The 22,718-nt window shown below is 36.1% G+C and overlaps 1 protein-coding gene across 1 annotated transcript in view; it reads left to right on the forward strand.

The window, feature by feature from the left end:
• Positions 1-22,718, forward strand: part of DDX10 (DEAD-box helicase 10) — a gene marked incomplete at its 5' end in the record, with an annotated part of 190,428 nt that overhangs the window by 18,414 nt on the left and 149,296 nt on the right. Inside the window, 3 exons of the mRNA XM_082337940.1 lie at positions 175-259; positions 13,998-14,099; positions 22,150-22,237. Coding sequence (XP_082194066.1) covers positions 175-259; positions 13,998-14,099; positions 22,150-22,237 — 275 coding nt within the window. The remainder of the gene's footprint in view (positions 1-174; positions 260-13,997; positions 14,100-22,149; positions 22,238-22,718) is intronic.

Here is a 22,718-nt window from a genome sequence, read left to right on the forward strand (position 1 = left end):
CTAATACACGCAATTAATTTTATTTTTATTTCAGAGTTTGTACCCAGTGTCTGTAAATTGATCTAAATGATGGTTCTTACAAGAATTAATGCTCCAAAATAGTATGTTGCTCTTCAATAGGAGGATTTTGAGTACAGTGAGCTTAAATTTTGACATATTTTTTTCTTCACCCAGATTTTCCAGCAGTGAACTGGGTCATTCAGTTTGATTGTCCAGAAGATGCAAACACATACATCCACAGAGTGGGAAGAACAGCCAGGTTTGTTTTCACTTTTCATTAATATTTTAATGTTTAAAACTAGATTGCTATAGGGACAGATAATTAGCTAAAGACTCACTTGAAAAAGTCAAGATATAAATTGGAAAGAAAGAAGGGCTGTTATCACCAAAAGACCCTTTTGATTACTTAAGAGTAATGGTTTGACTTAATAGTTTCTTAGTGAGCTTCAGAGACTCCTTACAGGAGACAGGAAAAAATATGCCCAATTGTTTAATCTGATCAGGGAAGATTAATAGTGAGGAAGCAAAAATCTTCTTTTGCACTTGGCAGGATTCTCTCAAAGGCTGAGTTGAGCATGTTTGTGAGTGGAAAAGCTTGTTTTGTCACTGCCATTTATAGATAAATAATGCTTTAGACTGTGAATCCAATTTCTTTGTGTCATTGAAGATTCTTCAAAAGAATGGAAATATTTCTTCCTTACTTTAATTTGGGGAGGAAGGAATCAAATAATGTTAATTACAGGTTAAATTTTTAATTTTCTAAGTCTTTTGTAGAATTATACTCTTAGGGATAGCTTTAGTTAAAATATTTGTGGCTAAGCCTTTCTGACAGAAGGGAGTTACCCAGATGTACTATTGCAAGTCTCGTCCTTGATCTCTGAAATAGATTTTTAAGAGAAACAGTTGTTGTTTTTGCATATAATTCAGTAGATCAAAAACTTCACGCAGTTATCTGAAGGATAAAATGCAAGACCTGGCATTATATATTGTACATAATTTAATTTGTTTGTAGTAGGGCTTATCATCTTTGTTACAATATAGGTGGAAGTCAAACCTAATGATAGAACAGGTTCTTAGAATAAGACTTCAGCACTCTGCACTATAGGAGTTTGAAATCTGTCTTTCTGGATCAGATGGCATTAAATTTTGGTGACTGCAATAGGAGTGTGTACTTCCAGCCCTCTTTCAGAATGTGGAAGTTCTAGCCATGTTTTTGTTGTAATTGGTAATGCTTCTGCCCCATTCTGTCCTGTGTTCTCCATTTTCCTATCTACCTGTTAATACAGAAGGGAATAATAAATTTTTAAATGCTTTTGGAAAAAAACTGTCTACGAACAATATCAGCAAATGTTATATATGATTAGGTAAAACATGTAGTTATTAGGCTAAATTCAAATCTAGATGTAATCTCATGTATCCCAATTGAGAGAAAAAACATATAGGCTGAGTTAGAATTCTGGTTGTTTTTTTTTTTTTTTTTTTTTTTTTTTTGTGGGGTTTGTTTTTGTTGTGTGGTTTTTTTTTTTTTTTTTTTGTGTAATCCTTTGCGGCTTCCTCAGAAGGCTTGTAATTTTGTCTTTATGGCATACTGTCCTTGTGGAAAGGAAAACAGTATATTTGGCACTGTTCAATTGGCAGTTTCTGGGAGGCTTGTTGAGCTCTTCCCAAGCTGTGTCGCTGATTTAAAGCACCTCCCTGGAGTTATAATCCTCAGCCTTGTCCCAGTTCTCATTAGGTGCTGAGAAGAGCTGCAAGTAGCTTTAGAGAGGGGAAGCAGCTACATAAAGACAAATAATGCCCCTTTCCCACAATGCTTTTAATAAAATGTCACTCTGATGAGGACGTTAGCCTTGCAACCTTAAGGGTCTGTCTTCAGCAGCCCCTTAAGTACAGCCTTCTGTGATTGCTTCAGGAACAGATGTAGGCAGAAAATTGGGGCAGAGAGCCTGGCCTGTAGGCCATGGGCCGTGCTGGAGGCCTGCCCCTTGCTTCACCAGGCTGTCATTTGCATTTCCCTTTACGTGAATTGTTCAGAGCAAGTTGTTTGAGCTGGCATGGTGGTGACTGATATTGAAAGCAAATTCCTTCTGTAGGAGAAGCTTTATGGGTATTTTCTGTCTCTTAATCTGATACGAAGATCAAGGAAGGTTCTGCCTACGCTGAGCTTTCACTTTGGAGAAACATAGAGGCTCTCTCTGTCCCTAAAGTAAAGCAGTCCTGGAAAGTGATTTGTTTAGTGAACTTAACAGCGTGAAGTAAATCATTGAAAATAAAACAAGGGAGACATCTAATAGTTTTAAGTAAATACTGTGTACTAAGTATGCTAATGCAGTTTTAGGTGTGGATAATTGAGAACGTACTTCTCGGTGAATTGTTGAGTATGAAACTTCACCTGTTTTCAGTAGCTACAGTTAGTATGAAAAGCTCGTGTTTCTTCTAGAAACCTGATAAAAATGAACTTAACTGCAGTTTAGTAGTCCTCATTAATGAGGTTAGAGATAATTACAAATTTTCATGGGTTATGAGAGTGTATAATTGCATGGAATGAAAGCTGAATTAAATATCTCAACTAATTAAGAGACTGTGTTAAACTGTAATTAAAACTGGGATGCCAAATACTGTTTACTTTTGAAATCAAATTATTTTGTGATACAAAAGTAAATATGAAAGTCAAGAGAGAAATTGTTTTGGGGATGTGGCTGAAAAACCTTTGACTAACAATTGTGGATGTGTTCCCACATCTGTTCTACAGTTTTGCAAAACCTTATCTAAGATGAAAGATAATGATTGATTTTTAAGTGGGTAAGACCACCATGTTCCCTAAGTAGCATTTCACTTGCATTTAATTCTACTGAAGAACATAAATTGCAACTCCTGCATTTTTGATTCGTGGTAAAGTAAGATCAGGAAAATCTGGGTGTTGTCCAGTAATGCTTTTACTTTGTAGTAGAATTGGCGTATCTTGATTTTTTTTTTTTTTTTTTTTTTAAAAACTTGAAAGGTATGCCACGATTGGAGTGATTGGAAGCTATTTCTTCCAGCTGCATTTTAATGTATTTAAAGTCTTAACTAGTTCAGTAACAGAATTTCTAAAATACTGACAATATCATGGCCATGCCAATAAATATTTTTGGCTGTATTTTTGTCACACAATCTCTTAGCAAAGTCTGTAATTTAAAATACTAGATCACAGCGTCTTCCTGTGGGTTTTAGTTTCAAAAATTATAAGTAAATAAGAGCTACTTGTAGCAATTGTCTGCAAAACTTTTCTTCTTGCTTTTAATTTCTATTGATGCTTCTTGTCCTGTAGTCTATGAAGCCTACAGTTGAAAATATTCTTTGATCAATTTTGTGAAACAAGTTACAGTGCCGCTAGGGGACAGCAGAGGATAATAATTTCTGAAGCACTCTGATACTCACTTTTTTCCCCAACTGTTTTTCCAAACATCATTTGTAAGTTGTCTGGCATGAAAGAAACATATATAGGGATGTTTTTCTTTCAGTCGTGATTGCATTGATGAGCAGAAAAGACACTGAAAAGTCTATCTCATCTTTCTATTCATGCGTAAATATCTTGTATTTTGGGTGTACCTGTATCCTGGCACATCTCAGCAATTAATTTCTCTCTTTCCTAGCATTACATTCCTCCCTCCACTCCATTTTTTTTTTTTTTTTTTTTTTTTTTTTACTCTTCAGAGGAGACTATTAAAAACTGTTACTTGAGTTTAGTGATTTTTCTGTCAGGAGTCTTTTTTTTTTAAAGACACTGACAGTGGAATGTTAAACAGAATACATCTTTGCTCTGCAGTTTTTATCTGTGGTATTTCTGGAACTTTATATAGGCTTTAGGTCTGACTCAGGCTCAGGCTTCTGATGGTATTTAATCGAGGCTCGTTGGTTAGGTTTCTTAGGTGCTTAAACTGACTTAGGAAAGTCACTGTAATTTTGTTGTTGTCATTAAATGTAGTGTGCATCCAGGCATGCATATTCTGTCTAGCTCTACATATGCTTTTTTTCCTTTTGGTAAATTATATGCTGAAAACAAATGGAGTAATAAAAGTCCATGTTCTCAAAGCAGGATACTCTGCCTACCATCTTTGCACTGGCGGATATGATGATTAGAGCCAAGAAGTATGAATAAAGACTTAAAAGATCTATGATCTTTTTGATGCCTTGTGAATACTGAAGAATACACACACATCAAATTTTGGAAAGGTGAAAGGGGCAGGTCATATAATGATCTTACTCTGTCATAGTAAAATACTTTGAAGCATGCTCATTGGGGCTCTCCTTAAGTAATTCCACTTCATACATGTGAAAGTGAGACTAATAACGCTTTAGAGTAATCCTTGCAAGTGGCACTAGAGCATTTAAAACTGTGAGTGACTTAATGGAGCTATTTTTCAATGGTGGAAGCTTGGGGTTTTTGTTTGTTTGTTTGTTTGTTTGTTTTTTAAATTGGGAAATGTATCCCAAGGATACATGTCTTTGGTCCTGAATAAACAGTACAGTCAAGTACAGGCAGCTTCTTGTTTGATTATTTTTTTTATTTAATAACCATTGAAGCACTTTTACTGACGTTTCTTTAAAAATAAATGCAGTATTATATTGCAGTCAAGTCATTATCCTAACTCAAGTTAAGTAAAAATAGCTGCTAGTGGAGGTCATGAGAAATTGTTGACACCACATATTTAACTTGCAATTCACATTATTAAATTTTCTAAAATTAAACACTGTACCCTAGCTACATTCCTGACAGTGGCCTGTGATGCTGCAGTCGTACTGACTGGCACCGTGTTATCCATTAGAATTCTCTTCATAATGGCATGGTATGAATGTTCCAACACACTGAAATATGAAGTGCCTAAGGTTATTACCTGCTGACATGAAGCTATCCTGTAAGCTGTAATAAAAAATAAATAAGCACATGTATTTTAATGCGGTAGAATGGACACAGCTGCTGTGGAAAATGGATTGCTTACAGCCTAGGCTGGAGGACCCAACAACCTCCCAAGGCCTTTTGAATTCGGTTCATTCTGAGACGAGCATGATAAGGTTGGTCAGCCACTGCCTATTCTTGTCCATTATTTCTTGTGACTAAGTCTGTCTGGCAAACAAGGACACCTAGCCAGTACGACTGAATGAAGGGGATTATGGTTTTGTGGTATGAATAAAACCCAGTTGCATGGTTCTCAGAACTTGGCAATAGATATAAATGGGCTACTGTCCAGACAGGAGAAGGAAAAGGATATTAAGTGATCAGAGGAAAACAAAACAAAACAAACCCCAAAATAAACAAACCCCAAAGCAATCTCTAACTTCATAGCAGTATTTACTGATGCATTTTTTTTTAGGATACTGAACTAAGGTCTATGCAGTGGAGAAATTAGGAGTGAACAAAGCATTAGAAGTGAGCTAAAGCAAAACCAAAAAAAGAAGCCAGCTCACTTTCTGTTGTTTGTTTTAAATGCTCCCTGGGATGTCGGACTGCTCACAACCCATGGGAAAGAGCTCTTCTCCCTGGCTGAATCGAGGAACCAGCAGTGAACACGGGCTGTCTGCAGTGTTTGCTCAGCTGTGAATAGCAAGCACGCTTTCTGGTCTATTGTAATTTTTGTTAGGCTGATTTGGTAGGAGTTGCTGTAGATGATACAGCCCAGTTTCAGTTAGCAGTGCACACAGATCTCTTGTTAAAGATTTGTTGTTTTAAAGAAAAATATCTTTTACAAAAAGAGACCATTGGTCATGTAGATGGGATAGAAATTCTGATATTCATGCATTTTTTTTTCTGTACTCATTTGTCACTTAGAAAAATAGAATAACAAATTACCACATTAGGGAAGAAACCCAGCAGTGTAGAAGGTATGATAAACAGTAGATAAAACTCTTCTTGCTCCTGGGCTTGGAGAAATGATGTTTTCTTGTTTTGAAGCTTAGGTTTCACCAGTCCTCATTATGTCAAAAGGCCTGGAAGGTAGTATAATTGGAAACAAAGTTTTGCCTGAATTGAGCCCGATAGGAGAGACTTAAAGCTGTTACTTTGTTTAAGAAATATGTTTAAAAACGGTATCTTATATAATCAGATTTAATAGTTGAATTTTAAAACAAAACTATGAATTATTGTATTTCTGTGGAAGGCCTTGGGGTATATATGGATATTAGTTTCTCTTTGTTGAAGGATAGTGTGTGGGTGAACAGATTTATTCATATGCATATCAGATTGAAATAGGTCTTCTCAGAATAAAACTGTCCATTTTGATGTTTTTTGGATATATTTTTGTAGATGTTTTATGTTATTCCTTTACATAAGAGTGCAACGCAGACAAATGTCTGCATCAATACAATGCTTTTTTTTCCTTCACTACTGTAGTTACTTTATCAAGGAATTGAAAATAACTTTAAAATAGAATATAAATTAGATGCTAGAAATAATAGAACTTGACTCGCTAACTTTTTTCTAGTCCGCGTTATATTAAGTATGATTGTTAGGTTTTTCGCTAACCCATAGATTGGGAAGTCACTGTAACCTAGCTTCTAAAAACTAGATGTATATTTGCATACTCAGATGGTGATTCTCTCTTTTCAAGTACTTCTTACAACAATGAATAACTGTACTATGCCAGGTTTTTTGCCTTATCCTCAAGTCTCAATTGCAATAGTGTGTACATTAACTAATACCTCTCTAATTTCACTGGCATATTCTTTCAGTCTTTACAGGGGTCAATCTTTGCTCTAGAAGCAGGGATCTGTGCTGTTTTTTGAATTTTGCTTGTCAGTTATTCCACGTGATGGAATTGTCTTGTTCTGGTTTCTTTATGGAAACTAGAAATGTATGCAAAGGTTTAAAGAACATTATTGTTGCAAAATCAAGTGGTCCAGAGTGTTTATGTTCTGAGAAGGGTGTGAATGGTGCACAGTGAATAAATGATCGCTTTACATGGTGAATAATTTGGCTTCACAGTGGAAGTTACTATTAGATAGTATTAATAGTTTGGCAACCATGTCTGATGGAAAAAGGGTCCAGTGGAAGAAGAGTGAAAATATGTAATTAGAGTGTATCATAATGTGCATGCAAAACCAGGCAAATTTAGTGGGCTTGGTTTTGATGCTATTCCAAATGCTTAACTTATTGCCCTTAATGTTTTAAGGAAAGCAGTCTTTTGCTTACATCTGGTAAGCCTCTAGCAAATTTGACCTGGGTGGGAAAGAGACAGTTGAGGAGTTGATTTGGGTTCCCTGGTGCCTGATTTCCTTTCCCTGAAGGGATCTACTGTGGAGAGTTTCTGCAATACTAATGTTTCTGAAGGTGGCCTGTTGGCTTGGAATGCAAGGCTTTTTAGGAATGGCTTTGATGTAAGCTCACAAGTTTTGCAGTGATACTTTACTTCTATGTCTTTTGACAGATGAGATGACAGCATATGTTGATACTATCCATCCTGGCCCAGTTAGGCTAAAATTAGATCTTTAATCAAGTCAACTTGGTAATGTCCCATTTAAGTTAAAGATTAAAAAAACCCCACAAAACACAGGTTTTTTTAGTATGGTGGTAGATGTGTGACCTCCAAAGCATAAAAATTATATACTTACGGTTCATTGCATGTTTGTGTGTGGTAAATATATTCAAAAACATTATCACCTCCTTTATATTGAGTTTTCTGTAATGGAAGTATTCCAGTTCAGGAAACTATAATGCAAATATCTTTATATCTGCAACCCTCCTCCTCCAGATTTTATGGTTATTTCATCATCTCCATTTTCTCCTTTGCCAGTTTTTAAAATAGATTTTTTTTTTTCTTGCCAAACAAAGCAGAAATACTGCTTTAACTCTCTTGAAATTTGGCATCAACTTATATCTTCTGAAATACAAATGTTAGGGAAACATGTTGCACTACATCTGTGCAAGACAACCCGTAAAACATTTCCTGTAAGGTCTGCATATCTACGCAGGCTATCCTTACAGTTCTCTTTCCAGTGCTTTCCCATCCTTTTTTTTCCATACTGGACGTCTGCCCTACAGCAGAACACTGGTGCCTGATGACCATCAATCAGATGGTCCCCGTTCCTATTTTATTCTGGTATCACCGTGACTGGTGTATCACTGACAATTAAAATATGGTGCATTTGACTGAACTATGTGTTACTATGGTTGTGGCAAGGATGTAAAATTACTCTGAATGTAGTTAGAACAAGCTCAACTCTAGCTGCATGGCAAGGTGGAATTGATTAATAACCATGGTACGTTTTCATCTATTGCCTTTGTGATAAAGGTAGTATTGTTTGCTTTAATAGTGTTGGCTAGGGGTATATGCAGCCTTTGGCTGGATCTGATCAAGGGTAGGTTAAGATTAGCGAAAACTGAGTGTCTGTTTGGCCTGCACGAAAAGCATTTTTTCTCATCTTGTCCTCGATGAATTGTTGCCATGCTATTAGTTCCTTCATGCTTGATACCAGCTGTTGTCTCAGGGTGATTTTTAGCAGAAGTTTAAGATAGTTCATTCACCATGACAGAATCTATCATCTTGATTTTAGTGTTTTATTTTATTTATTTTTTGGTATGAAATGAAACTATTTGGCAACTCTTTAGTGTTTCTTTCCTAGGGAAATGGTGCTCTTGACATTTTAAACCATTTTTCTCTACTTCTAATTAGCCAGTACCACATTGTCCTAAATAATTTATCCTATTTCCTTCTTGTCCAGGCTTTGGTGCTAGCCCTTGAATGTAGGCATCCTTTATCTCATCTGCAGTCAGTGTGAATATATCATTCCTACCCTTTGCTTTATAGTGCTAATGATGATTTGTCACAGTTTCCTTGCTTGTAAGTCAAGACTGAGTTGCAGAGAAGTTACTTGCCTTTTTGATAAGTATTGAAGCCAATAGACCCTAGAAAATAAGGCAGATTTGAACTAGAAGTATGGGATTTTTTTTTTTTTTTCCCCCAAAGACTTCCCGCAAGTAAAATGTAATTTTCCATAGAATGGGAATGAATTGTATCTGGTATCCTAAGAGACTGTTAAAATCGCAATGCAAAGATGATTCCCTGCTCCGGTTTTTTGATTACCTTGAGGAGATGACAAGATAAGTAATCAATTACTACACAGTCCAAGGAAGTTTGATTACTTTGACGTTTTTAATTTACTTTTCTCCAGCACAGTTGAGGTGCATACTTAGTGAATAATAAATCACCAGAGTGAATTAGCCTTTTAGGACAGATGTTTGGTTTTGGTGATGATGGACCACTTGAAGGCTGCAGTCAGCAAGAATGGGGAGAACTTCTCCTAATGTCTTCTCATCTGTAGAAGGAGTAGTCCTCCTGCTGAAGAATTTCGGTAGCTGAGGTTGACTTTTTGCTGCTGTATCATCTATAAAGATTTAAAGGTTTTATCTGTCTACTGAAAATAATTATAGAAATGTTCTTTTGTTGGCTTTAGTGGGGAACTTTATTCCCTTAGGATACTGAGGGATGTTCTTTTCCCCTATGTTTTAGGCATTGTAATAGAAACAAATTTTGAGCAGAAGATATAAGTGTTTTTTATTGTTTATGCCAGTTTTTAGTAGCTTGTGCTTTTGTAAGTTTGCCAGTATGGAAGTTTTTAGTATGAAAGACACAGAGAAAACAGTTTTGAAAACTTAAATTTTCCACTGCAGCCTCTCTTTTTGAGGTTGTCTTTAAGACCATAATTTTCTTATTAGCACATTACTAAGTTCTTTTCTTTTTTGAGAAATAAGATAATACTCTGCCCAAGTAAAATTCCTTTTTTATAGGCTTACATTTTGCTTTCTTTAGCTAAACACCCATTGGGGACACTGAATAGATACAAACCTTCCCACATGGTACTTAAGATTGATTTGTTTTCAGCTTTCTCAATTCTGTAATGATTTCATTTTCCTGTTTAGCTCTGAAGAACAGAATTAATATTAAACTGTCTGTTTTAATTAATTAAATCACACTTACAATATAAAAATGGGCAAAGACTGTTCCTCCTTAACTTCAAGTACATTTAAAATATTGGCATTGAAAAGAGTGAATGTTTCCAAAATAGGTAAGGAAGAAGATTACACTGCATCAATAGTTACCAGATGGCTTTCACTCCCTTTGAATTTCTGAAGGCATCAACTCTGGGAAATATTTTTAATGTTGCCTCCCCTCCCCCCTTAGTAGTTGCCAAAAGATGAGAAAGTATAGGTGTTTGGAAACCTCTGTCTCTTCTTTGTCTATTTTTATGTGATTGTTTCTTTACTCAGCTATAGTACTATTTTCTCTGTATAAAGGCTTTGCAAGACTTAATGTAAACATTGAATTAGTCGCTGTCCATAGATACCAGATTTAATGCTTGTTTTCTTTTTGCGAAGTACCTATGGAGTGTGCCTTTAGAATAACATCTCCTGAATTTGTACTTTCTGAAAAGATAACTGACTCGGCATATAATGTGTTTAGCACTCATAACACAAGAACACCTTTCAAGGATCAGATTGAAGGTTCGTCTGATCCTGCATCCTGTTTTGAGAGTGACCTCGTGGGTACTGAGGAAAAGCTATAAAAGCTAAACTAATGTAGAATGATATTTCCTGTACTATATCATTCCAGAGTTTGGGTTTGTGGCTTGCAGAGAGGATATCTGCACTCTCTGACCCTTGATGGGTATTTCTTGATGATTTGTATGGCACTGGTCTTTCATAGTGTGTTGCACACTTGAATAAAATAAATATAATAAGGCAACAATTTGAGAATGCCAAGTCAGGCACTCCAGGATAAGAAACAACAGAAGCAACCGGACTACACAAATCACTTCATGCCTTTGACTAAATTTAAAGAATCTGCAAAAAATCATCCTTTGTAGGTGTTTATATAGTGTGATCAAGACTTTTTTTTGTCTTCTTGGCAAATGAGGAAGATTCTTGTTAAGAGACTAAACAGATATTCTTTCCAGATATTGGATCATTCTCATAGGTCTTTTTGGCATCCTTTCCTTTCGTAGCATCTGTTTTGAAGAGAAGAGCAGAGCTTTGTGTTATTCTGTACTCTAAATCGGCGAGACTAGTATTGGCAGCAATATTATCTCTGTCTTCCTGTCTCATACAAGCCTATGGTAGATAAAAGAGAATATTTTCATCCTTCTGTCCAACAGCGCTCTGAGAGCTCAGGTTGTTTTGATGAATAATTAGCTGCCTTGGAACTGTGATCATCAATTTTTGCCATAAAATGCAAAGTCCTCTAAGGTTCAGTGGCTTTCCAGGATTTCATTGCTTCTTCAGGCAGTGGCAGTGTCTGACATGCACCTACTTTGTGGAAATATCATCTGGAATTTGGCTGGGTTAGAATATATAGAGCTTTCTTAGAAGGTGCACTTCGTCTATGTAAGCAAGTCAGTCCCAACCTTAATTATTATATAAAGGGCCCAAACATTCATGGCATGTTTGATCAGCAGTGACTTACATCCTCCTATGTTGTTGGTAAAGATAATAAATTGCCTTAAACCAAGCATATGGGTTGCTTTAGAAATCTTTTTTAGAAAGATTCTACAAGCTGATATTTCTGCATTGAGAACATTTTAGGTCTACTAATTAAATGGATTAAAATCAAGTTAGTATAGTTTTTGTACAGTAGCTCTCCCTCACCCACAACCCTAAAGCAGTATTTTTTGGGACAGAGTCCAAATGTCTTACCATTTCTTTTGGTACTCTTACCAAACTGTATAAAACCAGTAAATTTTACAGAGTGTTGGTGTGTGGCAGAGACTCTCCTCTTGTATCAATTTGATTTCCATGTAAAATTTCAAAATCTAGAATGTAAGGGTTAAAATCTCACGACAAAAACATTTATTAAGCATTTTTAAATTATCTTTAAAAGTCAGTCCCCAAACCCATCATGTGTAACATTGGGCAAAAAAAAAAAAGGCATCTGAGAGCGTTTTGTTGTGATTTTTCAAATTCATCTGATGAAAGCAGAGAGCTGTAATAAAAGCTGTCAGACTGTTTTAACTGCAGATTTTGTTGCTACTTGCATTGCTTACTGTGCTGTGACAGATAGTGTTTATAGTTTTCAAACAGTTCTGCAGTACTGTTTTTGCCAAGTGATAACTGTTGAGACTTGGAAAAATGTGGGCTCCCTATATTCCATCGGAAATGATTTTTATTAGTATGATTCTTCTTTGGTGTGCCTGCGAACATCCTTCTGCGCTCTCTGGCCTCCAACTTAAAAGCTCTCCTAAGCCAAGGAGCCTTGACTCTAATGCTTCCTTAAATAGCACTTATGTCCCCTTTTCTGTCCACAGACTGAACTGGTGTTTTCTTCGGTCACTGCTGAGCTTTTATTGGAAAGATACGTGACCTACCTTGGCACAGCCTTGTTCTCTGTGGTCTCTGACCCAAAGACAAATTAATAACATCTTCCACCCTTCTGCTGACAGTTTATACCTTTTGTATAATATTCTTTCCTTGATGGTTCTGTTGATGGAGAAGGGTGAATGCAGTTGGAGTAAAGACCCAACAGGAGAATGTATGAGGGAGTAACAGAAGCTGAAGATTTATGAAATGGCAACAGACTGAGTGGAATAAAGATAGAGGAAACAGTTAACTTTCCGTGTGGAAAACAGAAAGGACAGGCCAGATATGCTTAAGATGGATGAAAACTTTTACCAGCATAGGGGAAAAAAAAGAGAAATATGACTGGAGTAGGAACCAAACTAGAGGCCTGTTAAGGTAGTAAATAATTTGATATAAATTGGCACTTGAAAAATAATACGATGATAATGTTCTGCTTCAAACAAATAGAATACTTGTAGTCATAGCAGTTTACGTATAGGCTTACAACCTGCTGTTGCTGAGGGACTTCCCTGTGAGTAGCTCTTGGCAGTTTAGAGCTGCTCTGTGTAGTAACTTACCACTCTTTTATTTTGCTTTGTCCCACACATTCCTCTCATCAGTTGGCTGTGAGTTGGATTCTGTCCAATTTTGGCATATTTCTGAAGTTTAGTTGGATTGTTGTTTTTTATGTAATGGAGGACTCTATGCAATATTTTCCTATCAATCTGTACTGTAAATGAGGAAATAATATATGTGTTACAGTAGATATGCACTTAGATAATGCAGATAAGCTAACTTATCATTACTACTTTTTCAGTAGGACTTAAACCGATTGTCTTGTTTGGTTACTAATGCTGTTGGGTATTTTTTTTTTTCTCCATGACTGTCCTCAAGTCGCTAAGTTTGCCAAAAGTAGGAACTGACATTTTCTTTCACAAAAAGAAAGTGAACAAGAAGATACTTTAAGAATAAAATAGAAGAACTTTTATTTCTTTGCCAACTATGTATCTTGAGTAATTACTAACTCAGCTACATTTGAAACAGCTGTTAAATGCATTGAAAAGTGAATACTAGATATGATCTTATGGGATCAGTCTGATTGTATTTTTTATTTTGCACCTAAAAACTGCTTCTATAAATGAAAGAACTCCTGTTTTTATGCTTTTCTTTCAGTGACGCCTCTGTGACCTGTTAGAAAGGTAGCCTTTATTGAACATGCAAGTAGGAGTTGTTGTTGGGATCAAGACACTTACCCTTTTCTAGCCTTTACACTTGCAGCATGTGCAAAGGAGAATCAGTTGTTACCAGGTGTTAAGACTTACCTGTAGGTAAAGGATGGATGCAAGTAGCTAGATCTTCTAGTATTGTAAGCTTTGATCAAGTGCCATTGAATTACTACAGAAATATTTCTAATCTAAGGAAGAGAAGATCCACTGATCTGAATCTGTGTCCTAGTCCCAGATGGTTAAGGCTCTAGGTGTGGTCTTGGAATCAGCTCAAGTGGAGATACTGGCAAGTCACTTAACTGGTTTGCCTTTTCCCTTTGGAAAGTGAGGATTTTGTCTCCTCTTTGGGCTGCTTATAAGGAAGCAAATGTAAATTCTCACTGGTTATTGAAAACATTAGCAGAAATTTTTTTTTTTTTTGAATGTTTGCTTGAGGTCTCTCTTTTGTGGCTTTTTCCCCTGATCAGATACAAAGAAGGTGGTGAAGCTTTGTTAGTATTGCTTCCCTCAGAAGAAAAAGGCATGGTGGAACAGCTGGCACAGAGGAAAGTACCTGTCAGTGAAATCAAGTAAGTGACTAACGGCTTGTCTGTTATTCAGCCTTCTTTCTACAGGAATAATGTGTGATGAGTCTATGATAATCCTGACGGAGTAAAGTGCTTGAATTGCCTGGAGCTGGACAAACAAGGGAGATAATTTGATTTTGTTAGTGTTGTAGAAGGGAGAGTCCTTGAGAGGTTACCTATTCCATCCCCTTTCCCAAAGGCAGGATCAGCTGCACAAATCATTCTTATCAGTTGCTTCTCTAACTTGCCAATGAATATCTTCACAATTTCCCAAAGTGATCTCATCTGTACTCAGCAGTTCCTGCCATTAAGGTTTTTTCTTCAAGTGTCTGATAAGCCTTGTAAGTAATTTAAGTGAAATATTTCTTTTGTCCTGTGCCAAGAATATATGGAAAATTATGTATTCTCTCCCTCTTTGCAACTACTTTTTATGTAATTGGACATTATCATGCTCTTCTTTTCTTTTGCAGATTAAACAATTACAATTTCTTTAATCTGTCCTTGTAGGTTTTTATACCTTTTATCATTCTGGTTTCTCTTACCTGTCTTTTCTTTAGTTCTAGACTGTTTCTCCAATTTGTCATGATCTTTCTGCATCAGTTAGTTGAAGAACAGGAAATAAAAGATGTGGCTAAATGGTCAATTTACATAACAGAGAGAGTATTCTGATGGAGACCTGTAGAGATCTACGCTATCTGTACAAAAGAGAACTGACTTTGAAAGAGTTGCAGAAGTATATAATGATACCATGTAAAAATAAAAAAAACCACCTATATTTCCAGTTTCTATTAAATGCAGAGTAATGGACATGTAGGAAAGACAAAAACCCTAACTGTAAAATAAGAGAAAAACCCCACACCACTAAAAAGCATCGGTGGTAATTTCTTAATTAGCAGCTATAGGGACGAAGGAGTTGATTGTTCCTTGAGCCTGTCAGTCTAATGCTAAATCAAAAGAGGAAACTGAATGTGAAGGAAATATGGAAGAAGAATTGAAAGCAAGCCAGAAAGTGTGGTATGAGCCTGACTCCATTTTGAATACTTTTATAGTTCAGGTTACACCATATCAAAAATCATAGAGTAGAGCTAAAAGAAATCTGGAGAAGGATGAGAAGGTAGAAAATTAAGTTTCTGTACAAGTGGGTATGAGCAAGGCTAGGACTCTTACTTTGAAAAGCTGTGGTTTGGATGTGAAGATTCGGATATCTAAGCAAAGAAGATAATTAACTGTATGTGGAAAGTGTTTGTGGAATAATTGGTTTTGAGAAGAAATCAAAGTAGGGTGAAGCTTTAAGTGGTTATTATTATCTTGTTGCTTAAACCTTCAGGTCTGCTCAAAATTAACTATAGTGTATTCTTTGTATTCTAGTGTAACGAAGGATAGTAAGAAATTGCTGTTACTTATACTGTTATCTGTTTTTTTTACACTGCTCATATACATTTATGTCAAAACTTGAGTTAGGGAATAAAGTGAACACATGCTTTGGGACTTGTCATTATTAAAGTCTACTAAATGAGAATCTTTTTCACTTCATTGGCTTTTTCTATTGTAAATTCAATAACAGGATGCATTAAGGTAAGTCAGGATAGCCTGGTCAATTGCAATTTGATATGATGGTGACTTCTAACAAACTTCTTATTTTGTTTTTACAAACAATAAGGAAAGATTGTGTGATCGACTATAGTGAAGGGGAAAGAAGCAAGAGCTTGGAATGATAACCACAAAATACTGTCAGTTCCTACTGAATCTTACTCTTTTATGAGTGCTCCAGTGTTCAGCTTCACTAGGCTGATTTTTCTGTTTGGTTTCCCTGAGGATTGCTGTTTTTGATACCATAGTTGGATGTCAACACTCCAAACATGCCACACCTGGACACAAGTTGCCATTTCTGCAGGGAATAGAAACATGCATATAGCACTTTCCGGATTTAAGGTTTAGTTTTATTTTTTTAAGTATTTTTGATGCATGAGATATGCCATTTCAGAGGCACTTGTGAACTGCACTTGTGAATGCTGCTTCTATGTAACTGAGTACACAGCAGCCAGTGAATTAAATACACCTTTTCTGGTCAAACACAGGTATCAATTCTGTGTAGAACATGCGTGAACTTCAAACATAAGACAACTTTTGCTAAAACAGTGAAAATAAGGACTAGAATGGAGTCAAACAACTACCAAAGGTCTAATTGTGCTTATAGCTTTCCTTTGAAATTGCTGTTTACCTCCCCCAACAACAAAAAAACAAACAAAAAAAAATCCCAACTGAACGTGGACAATATCTGTAAGGAATCTGAATTAAAGTCTGATATTTTCTTTTCCTTTAAGCATCATAGTGCTTTAAAAGGATCTGTTTTATAACCGCCACAGCCTAAGCAAATTGTCTCTTTCCAAACCTCATCTTTTTCCTTGTTAAAATGATAGTTATTCAAATCATGTATCTTGTTTTGATATTCGCTAAATAAATGTCTGATCTCATGCATATTATAAATATTTCACCTTTCTTTGACAGCTAAGCTTTTAACTTCTTGAGTAATGCAGTTAATTGTCTGAACAGCTTATCATAGAACATGGTAAAAAAGCCTCTTTATGCTGTATTTATTCATGCAAATCCAAATCAGTATTTTTGTACCAGGATAACAATTCAATTTTAATAAGGCAAATATTTAATTTCCCCCCCAATAAATGCGTCTTCTGTTTATAATCCAAGTTAGATGTGTTTCTGGAGAGACATCCACAGCTGCATCTCTTAACACATTCTTGATAATCTGATGTTACATCAGTGGAAAACTCTCTGCTATTTTTTTTTTTTTTTCAACATCACCCCAAAAATTCATTATTTTACCAAGCCACTAGGGCATATGTATAATAAATACATTTAAGTAACATTCTTAACTGGAATCATTATAAGCAAATTCAGGGCTTTTGACTGCTAACGTATTTTAAGAGCCTGCCCCGAGGTCCAGATTTTCGATTTGCAAAACATATGTTATTAGTATTTGTAACATCGTAATGGAGGGGAATGCTTCTACTTAGAATTGTCTATGTAGTGTGGTTAAGGCTTAAATGGTTTAGCATTGTACTTGTAAGATGCTAACTAAAATCCTTAAAAACAATTCTTTTAACTACTTATGGACTGCAAACCAGTTTAATCCTAGAAGTTTTTAACTACAAATTTTCTTAGGTTGTTTACTTCTAGCCAGTTTCCCAATTAATACAACCCTGGTGTGTTTTGTCAATTGATAAATTGTTGAAGAAGTTCCATCAGCCCATGGATCACGTTCCAGGTCTTCTGTTGAAGTTTTCTGGTGGTGTTTGTACATGTTCACCTAATTATAGATTCTCAAGAATTGGTTTAACTTGTGAGTTAGAAGGTAATGAGCATTGCTTGCTGCCAACAGAGTTTAACTCTTCAAACTTCTGAAATTCATTCTGAAAGCTTTTTGTTTCTAAAACATCACTGTCAATGAAAGTGTTTGTTTTGCTGTTCTTGTTAACCTGTTATCTTGCATAGGGATTGCAAGAACCAGTTTTCTGTTACTTTCCTTGGTTTGTATTTTCTGACTTATAAACAGCTCTTAACATTTCTTTATTTCATTTAGACAGAGCTTTTAAAACAGTTCCATAATTTGAAAGGAGAGAGGAGAATAACTTTTTTCTTTTCCTGAATACCTATTCAAAAGACTAAGGTTTGGACTGTTTTCTTAATTTTCAATTTTAGATCTAAGCTCCCTGTAGTATACCATACCAATTTAAACAGCACAAGCTGCCAATTTACAGGTGGTGCTTTTAACAATACATCTCTTTTTCATTGTTCAAACAGAGCAAGAGAAAATGCAAAATATGCAATAATAAATATCGTATTTTAGAGCACTCAGATATGGCAAAAAGCTACTCTGGAAGTATTAAATATTATGTATATATTTATAAGGAGTCTATAGATTCAAAGTTTTAGATACAAGCTGTAAACTAAAGTTATTTTTGATAATACCTTGAGACTACTTCATCACATCCAATTTTGTCAAGTTACAAGATAGGAGCTGCTTCCTAAGGGGTTATTGTAACAAATTTTGTGTCTAGAAAATTTTACCAAAGGAAGTGCAGGTATGTAGATACCAGCAATGTAATTTGCTTTCTTTAATATTATGACAAAAATGTGGTTCTTGAAGAAAACAACAATAACAACAACAACAAACCACCTCTTTTTCTGCCAGTGGAGAATACTTGGATATGTATTCCACATGACAGTAATATTAATATTAGGGAATCTATTAAAACTTGCTGCCTCCCAATTACCATCATTACTGTAGGACAGTCCATTGGTGTCACTAACCAGTGTGGTTATGCACCTGTACGTGATCTGCTGGTGCGAGCCTGGTAGCTCTGAGCAGCCTTCCTTGAGTTCCAGCTCTTCCTCCTCTCTCCAGCCTTTCAGGTTGTCCAGTGTAACCACAGGGAGCCACGTTCCAGGCTGAGAGCACAGATCAAAACCTGCTGCTGCTTGGAAGCTGGGTGGAATACAGAAACTTTTGCTACATCATGACAGCATGGTCTTTTTGGTGGTTGTTGAGCTTTTTTGGTCAAATTCTGCTTTGGAGAAGATGGGGAAGAGTTATCTAGTTAAAGCAGTACTTGAATGCTGATGTTAAAAACAGGAGAAATGAGTGGAAAGCCGAGTGCGTATCGACCAGGAGATTTGGAGAGTGCTGTCTGATCAGTTCATAAGACCAAGCGAGCGGAGTTCATATTTATATCATGGCACAGTCAAGTGCGGCCATTTGTGCAACTGCTAGGCAAAACAACAGTTTAAAAAAGTTATGCTGCTCCTTAAATGCAAGATTTGTACTTGCAGAGTTAAGAAAAAGAAACAGCCTGGTTAAAATGATAGACAATGTCATAAAATCCCCTTCTAGTTTTTGCATGGTTGGTTCTTGCTTGCTGGTTCTTAGCTGTTTAGGCAAGCTTATGAATTACAATAGTTCATTTAAGTGTTTAGGTTTTATGTTTGTCTCTCCAAATAGTCACATGTATATAATTACTGTAGAGAGTTTTATTTGTTCAGAAAGAAATAACATGCAAACTCATTAAAACCAAAATCCAGTTTAACAGTGACCAGCTTTCTTATTTTTGGAATCCCATCATGAGACAAAGACGACAGACAGTGGGCAGTTGTCATGATACAGAGTTGGAAAGGAGAGAATCCAGTATTCTGACTCTCTTTTTAATATTCAGTGTTGCAAATGTACTCATTCATTAACAAACACATAACCTCAAAATGTGCTTGGGGCAATTCTTGGTTGACATTGTTTAGATTTATGCCACAGTATCTTGCCTTGCTTTTAACTGTAAAGCATCATGTGTTTTCTGTCTTTTTCAAACCCTTTTCTTGCAAATTTCAACCAAATTACTTAAACTAAAATTTATATGCAGTCAACAAAATGTTATTACATCTTGTCTAAGTTTATTGTCCATTATGCTTGGAGCCTCAATGACCTATTGTCTCCTGTAAATAATGGATCATATTCACAATAATCAAGTCATAGAAAATAATGAGTCATAGCGGGCCCAGGTGAGAATTGGAACTTGGTATGCGTTCTGAGTTTGACAGTGACTACAGTGAGTAGTTGACAGTCCCAACTACTCTTTGAGTACGGCTCCAAGGCCATTTTTGCACTTACTTAAAGATTTAATGTAGACCATGTTTACCTAGCTTATGAGGATATGCAACTGCCAGCTGCTTTGCTGACATCAAATATGACATATGCTGTTTCTTTCCTAATTCTTAAAGCCAGCTAATGCTGTTATGAAGGATAATCAGACTGATTAGTCATGTTTTGCTTCTGACTAAGCTATGTTGGCCATTGTGTGTTTGCTTATTTTCTTTAGGTGCTTACAAGTTCTTTTTTCGGTATCAAGAAAAAAGTTAAACATTTAACTTCTCTTTTTTTTGCCCCCTTTGACAATGAGCACTGTGTTTACCTGCCCTGTCCCATAGATTTTTATCTGTCTCAGATGAGTTCTCAAGAATAGATACAGCTATGACTCAGAAGTGCTCTGACTTTCTAGTTGCTATGGAGCAAGTTTCTTTTGACCTAGCTGATTTATCTAAGTACATGTTATCCTGTGTTTTGCAATTCTGGTGTGAGCTTGGACTGTGCTGTAGCTGCCGTTAGCTGTCTGATTGCAGCTGCCACTTTGAGTGAAGACAAGGGAAAAAAGACACTGGCTAATTTAAGTGCCTTGAGGTCATCCCTTAATAGCTTTCCCATAATTTAACAGCAATCTGATACTTCTCTGGGCTGTTATACTACTGGTGTTCATGTTAATTTTTTTTGTTGTCGTTTATTTTTCATGCTATTCCTTCTTTACTTTTTGTATCTCATTTTGTGGTTGTATTTCTTATTTTATCCCAGTGTATTTGTGCTAGTTTTATACTTGTCTTCAGTTCTACTTGAAGCTTTCTTCTCGAGTTTCAGGTCATTGTAAACACGTAGGTTTCATCTAGCCAGCCTTTTTGCTCTTCCTCCTGTCTTTCCTCTGCAGTGAGGTCGTATACTTCGTGTTTGTACCTTCTAATACAATTCAGTATTAAGCAAACCACTGCTTTTATTTTGCTATTCTACCATTTTTCCTTTGTTAGGATCATAAATATTTTCATTGTCACCTTCTCAATCTTGTTTTGCAGAATAAAATCTAGAAGAGCCTTCTCTCTGTTTATTTTTTCTATCTTCGGTATCTTGTCTGCATTCCATCCTGCACTGCATTTCAAAGACTTGTTGGTCAGTTTGTGCCCCACTGAATTTTTCATGCCTCTTCTTTTCTCTCGTGTCTTTACACTTTCAGAGTAAATTATTTGCTGGCTTGAAAATGGAACTCAGCTTTTTGATCTTTCACTAAAACTGTAGCTAAATAGCTCTTGTGTGTGCTACAGTCTTCCACTGGCTGTATCTGACAGAGATAAGAAATAGAAATGATGAGGGTATAAAGCTTGATGTCTTTATAAATTATTCTTTAGTAATACCCTCCAACCCCTTGCTTAATTGCTGCTTTCATATTTAGTAAGAATAATTGATGATCATAATGACTTATGTTACAAAAAATGTCTATAAATTGTTTTTTAATTGGTCATGTGTTCTAGACTGACTTAGTGCTATGTGAAGAAGCATGATTTTGATTGTTTTTTTTTCTTGACTTCCTTCAACAAAGGCTGTGTTTTGTTGTGCAGTATGGATGACATGGCACACAGCAGCAAGAACCAGATTAAGAAATTTGGTAGTTGTGCATCTCTTTTGACCACTGCTTGAGGGGAACCCTCCTACCATGTTTGGTAGGTTGTATGACACACTTGGGTGGCAGTAGCAGATCAAAACCAGAAGTAGATAAGAAAAGATCTGGGCAAATAAACCTGGAATGGTGTAGATATCACTGGAATAAGTGTAAAAATCCAGAGTCTGGAAGAGGACTTGCATAACTTCTTACTAGGTTTAATGGCATTTTCTGTAATACAGTCAATGTTCTTTGTTCACCTGATCAATATATTGAGGAGCTCTTAAATCTGTTTAATCTCAATGTCCTTTATTTTTGCTCATCTGGCTGTAAGAAAGAAGTACTTAAATTTCAGTATTCCCAGGGCAATGGATCTTATTTAAGCTCTCAAAAATGCTGAGAATTTCCTTATGAAGACTGCTATCTCAGTATAAAGTAACACTATAATTCATTATGCTTCTTCTATATTTTTTCTCAGCATTTTTATAAATTCAAGAAGTTCTTTACTGCTGATTTTGGCTTTGCTTTGGCAGAAGTTTCACCACCTTCACTGAAAACTGTCTCTGGATAAAAAGTCTGAGCTCCCATTTGTCTTTTCTGTATTATTCATTTGAGGAGTGTATGCTTCATCCGTAACATGGTTCCATTCTAAGCTTGTTCAGAGTGGTAATAGCTTTATGCGTATGAAAGCAATGCAAAAGACATGAAGATACTCCTGAGACCTTAATAGGTGCTTATTTTTGCATGTTCTAATAATTAAAGCTAACTTTTTCTTTTTTTTTTTTAATTAGAATTAACCCTGAAAAACTTACAGACATCCAGAAGAGGATGCAAGCTTTCTTAGCTCAAGATCAGGAGTTAAAAGACAAAGCTCAAAGGGTAAGTCATCTGCTGCACTATAGTTCTTGAGGCGTGCTAGTCAAATAGAACTGCTGTTGGAATAACTCACCTGCTCACATGTGCCTTAGCAGCAGTGTTTGGAACTGCTAAATTGTTCTGATTTTTAAGCTTTAAAACATGGCATCCGTAGAAACAGTAATCATGTATTAGCAGTTGGTAAGTATGCCTGTTGTAGCCTGTGTGAGTTGACGTGGGCTCAACATGGGCTCATGACCCTAATGCCTGAAGAGCTGCCTGACCTACTGCTGTTGTGCCAAAGTTAAGGCATAGGTGGGGACATATTTATTTTAGAGTCTCGGCTATGCAAGTAATTTTTGATTTAGTAGTCACTGCTTCTCAGCTGTTTGAGGGTTTTTACTGTTTTGTTTTGAGTCTTTCCCAGCTGTTTGAGTCCTGAACCTGGGAAGGAGTAACCCCATACACCACTATAGGCTGGGACCAAATGGCTGGAAAGCAACTT

This window comes from Platalea leucorodia, assembly GCF_965183815.1.
Source record: "Platalea leucorodia genome assembly, chromosome: 2".
NCBI lineage: Eukaryota > Metazoa > Chordata > Aves > Pelecaniformes > Threskiornithidae > Platalea > Platalea leucorodia.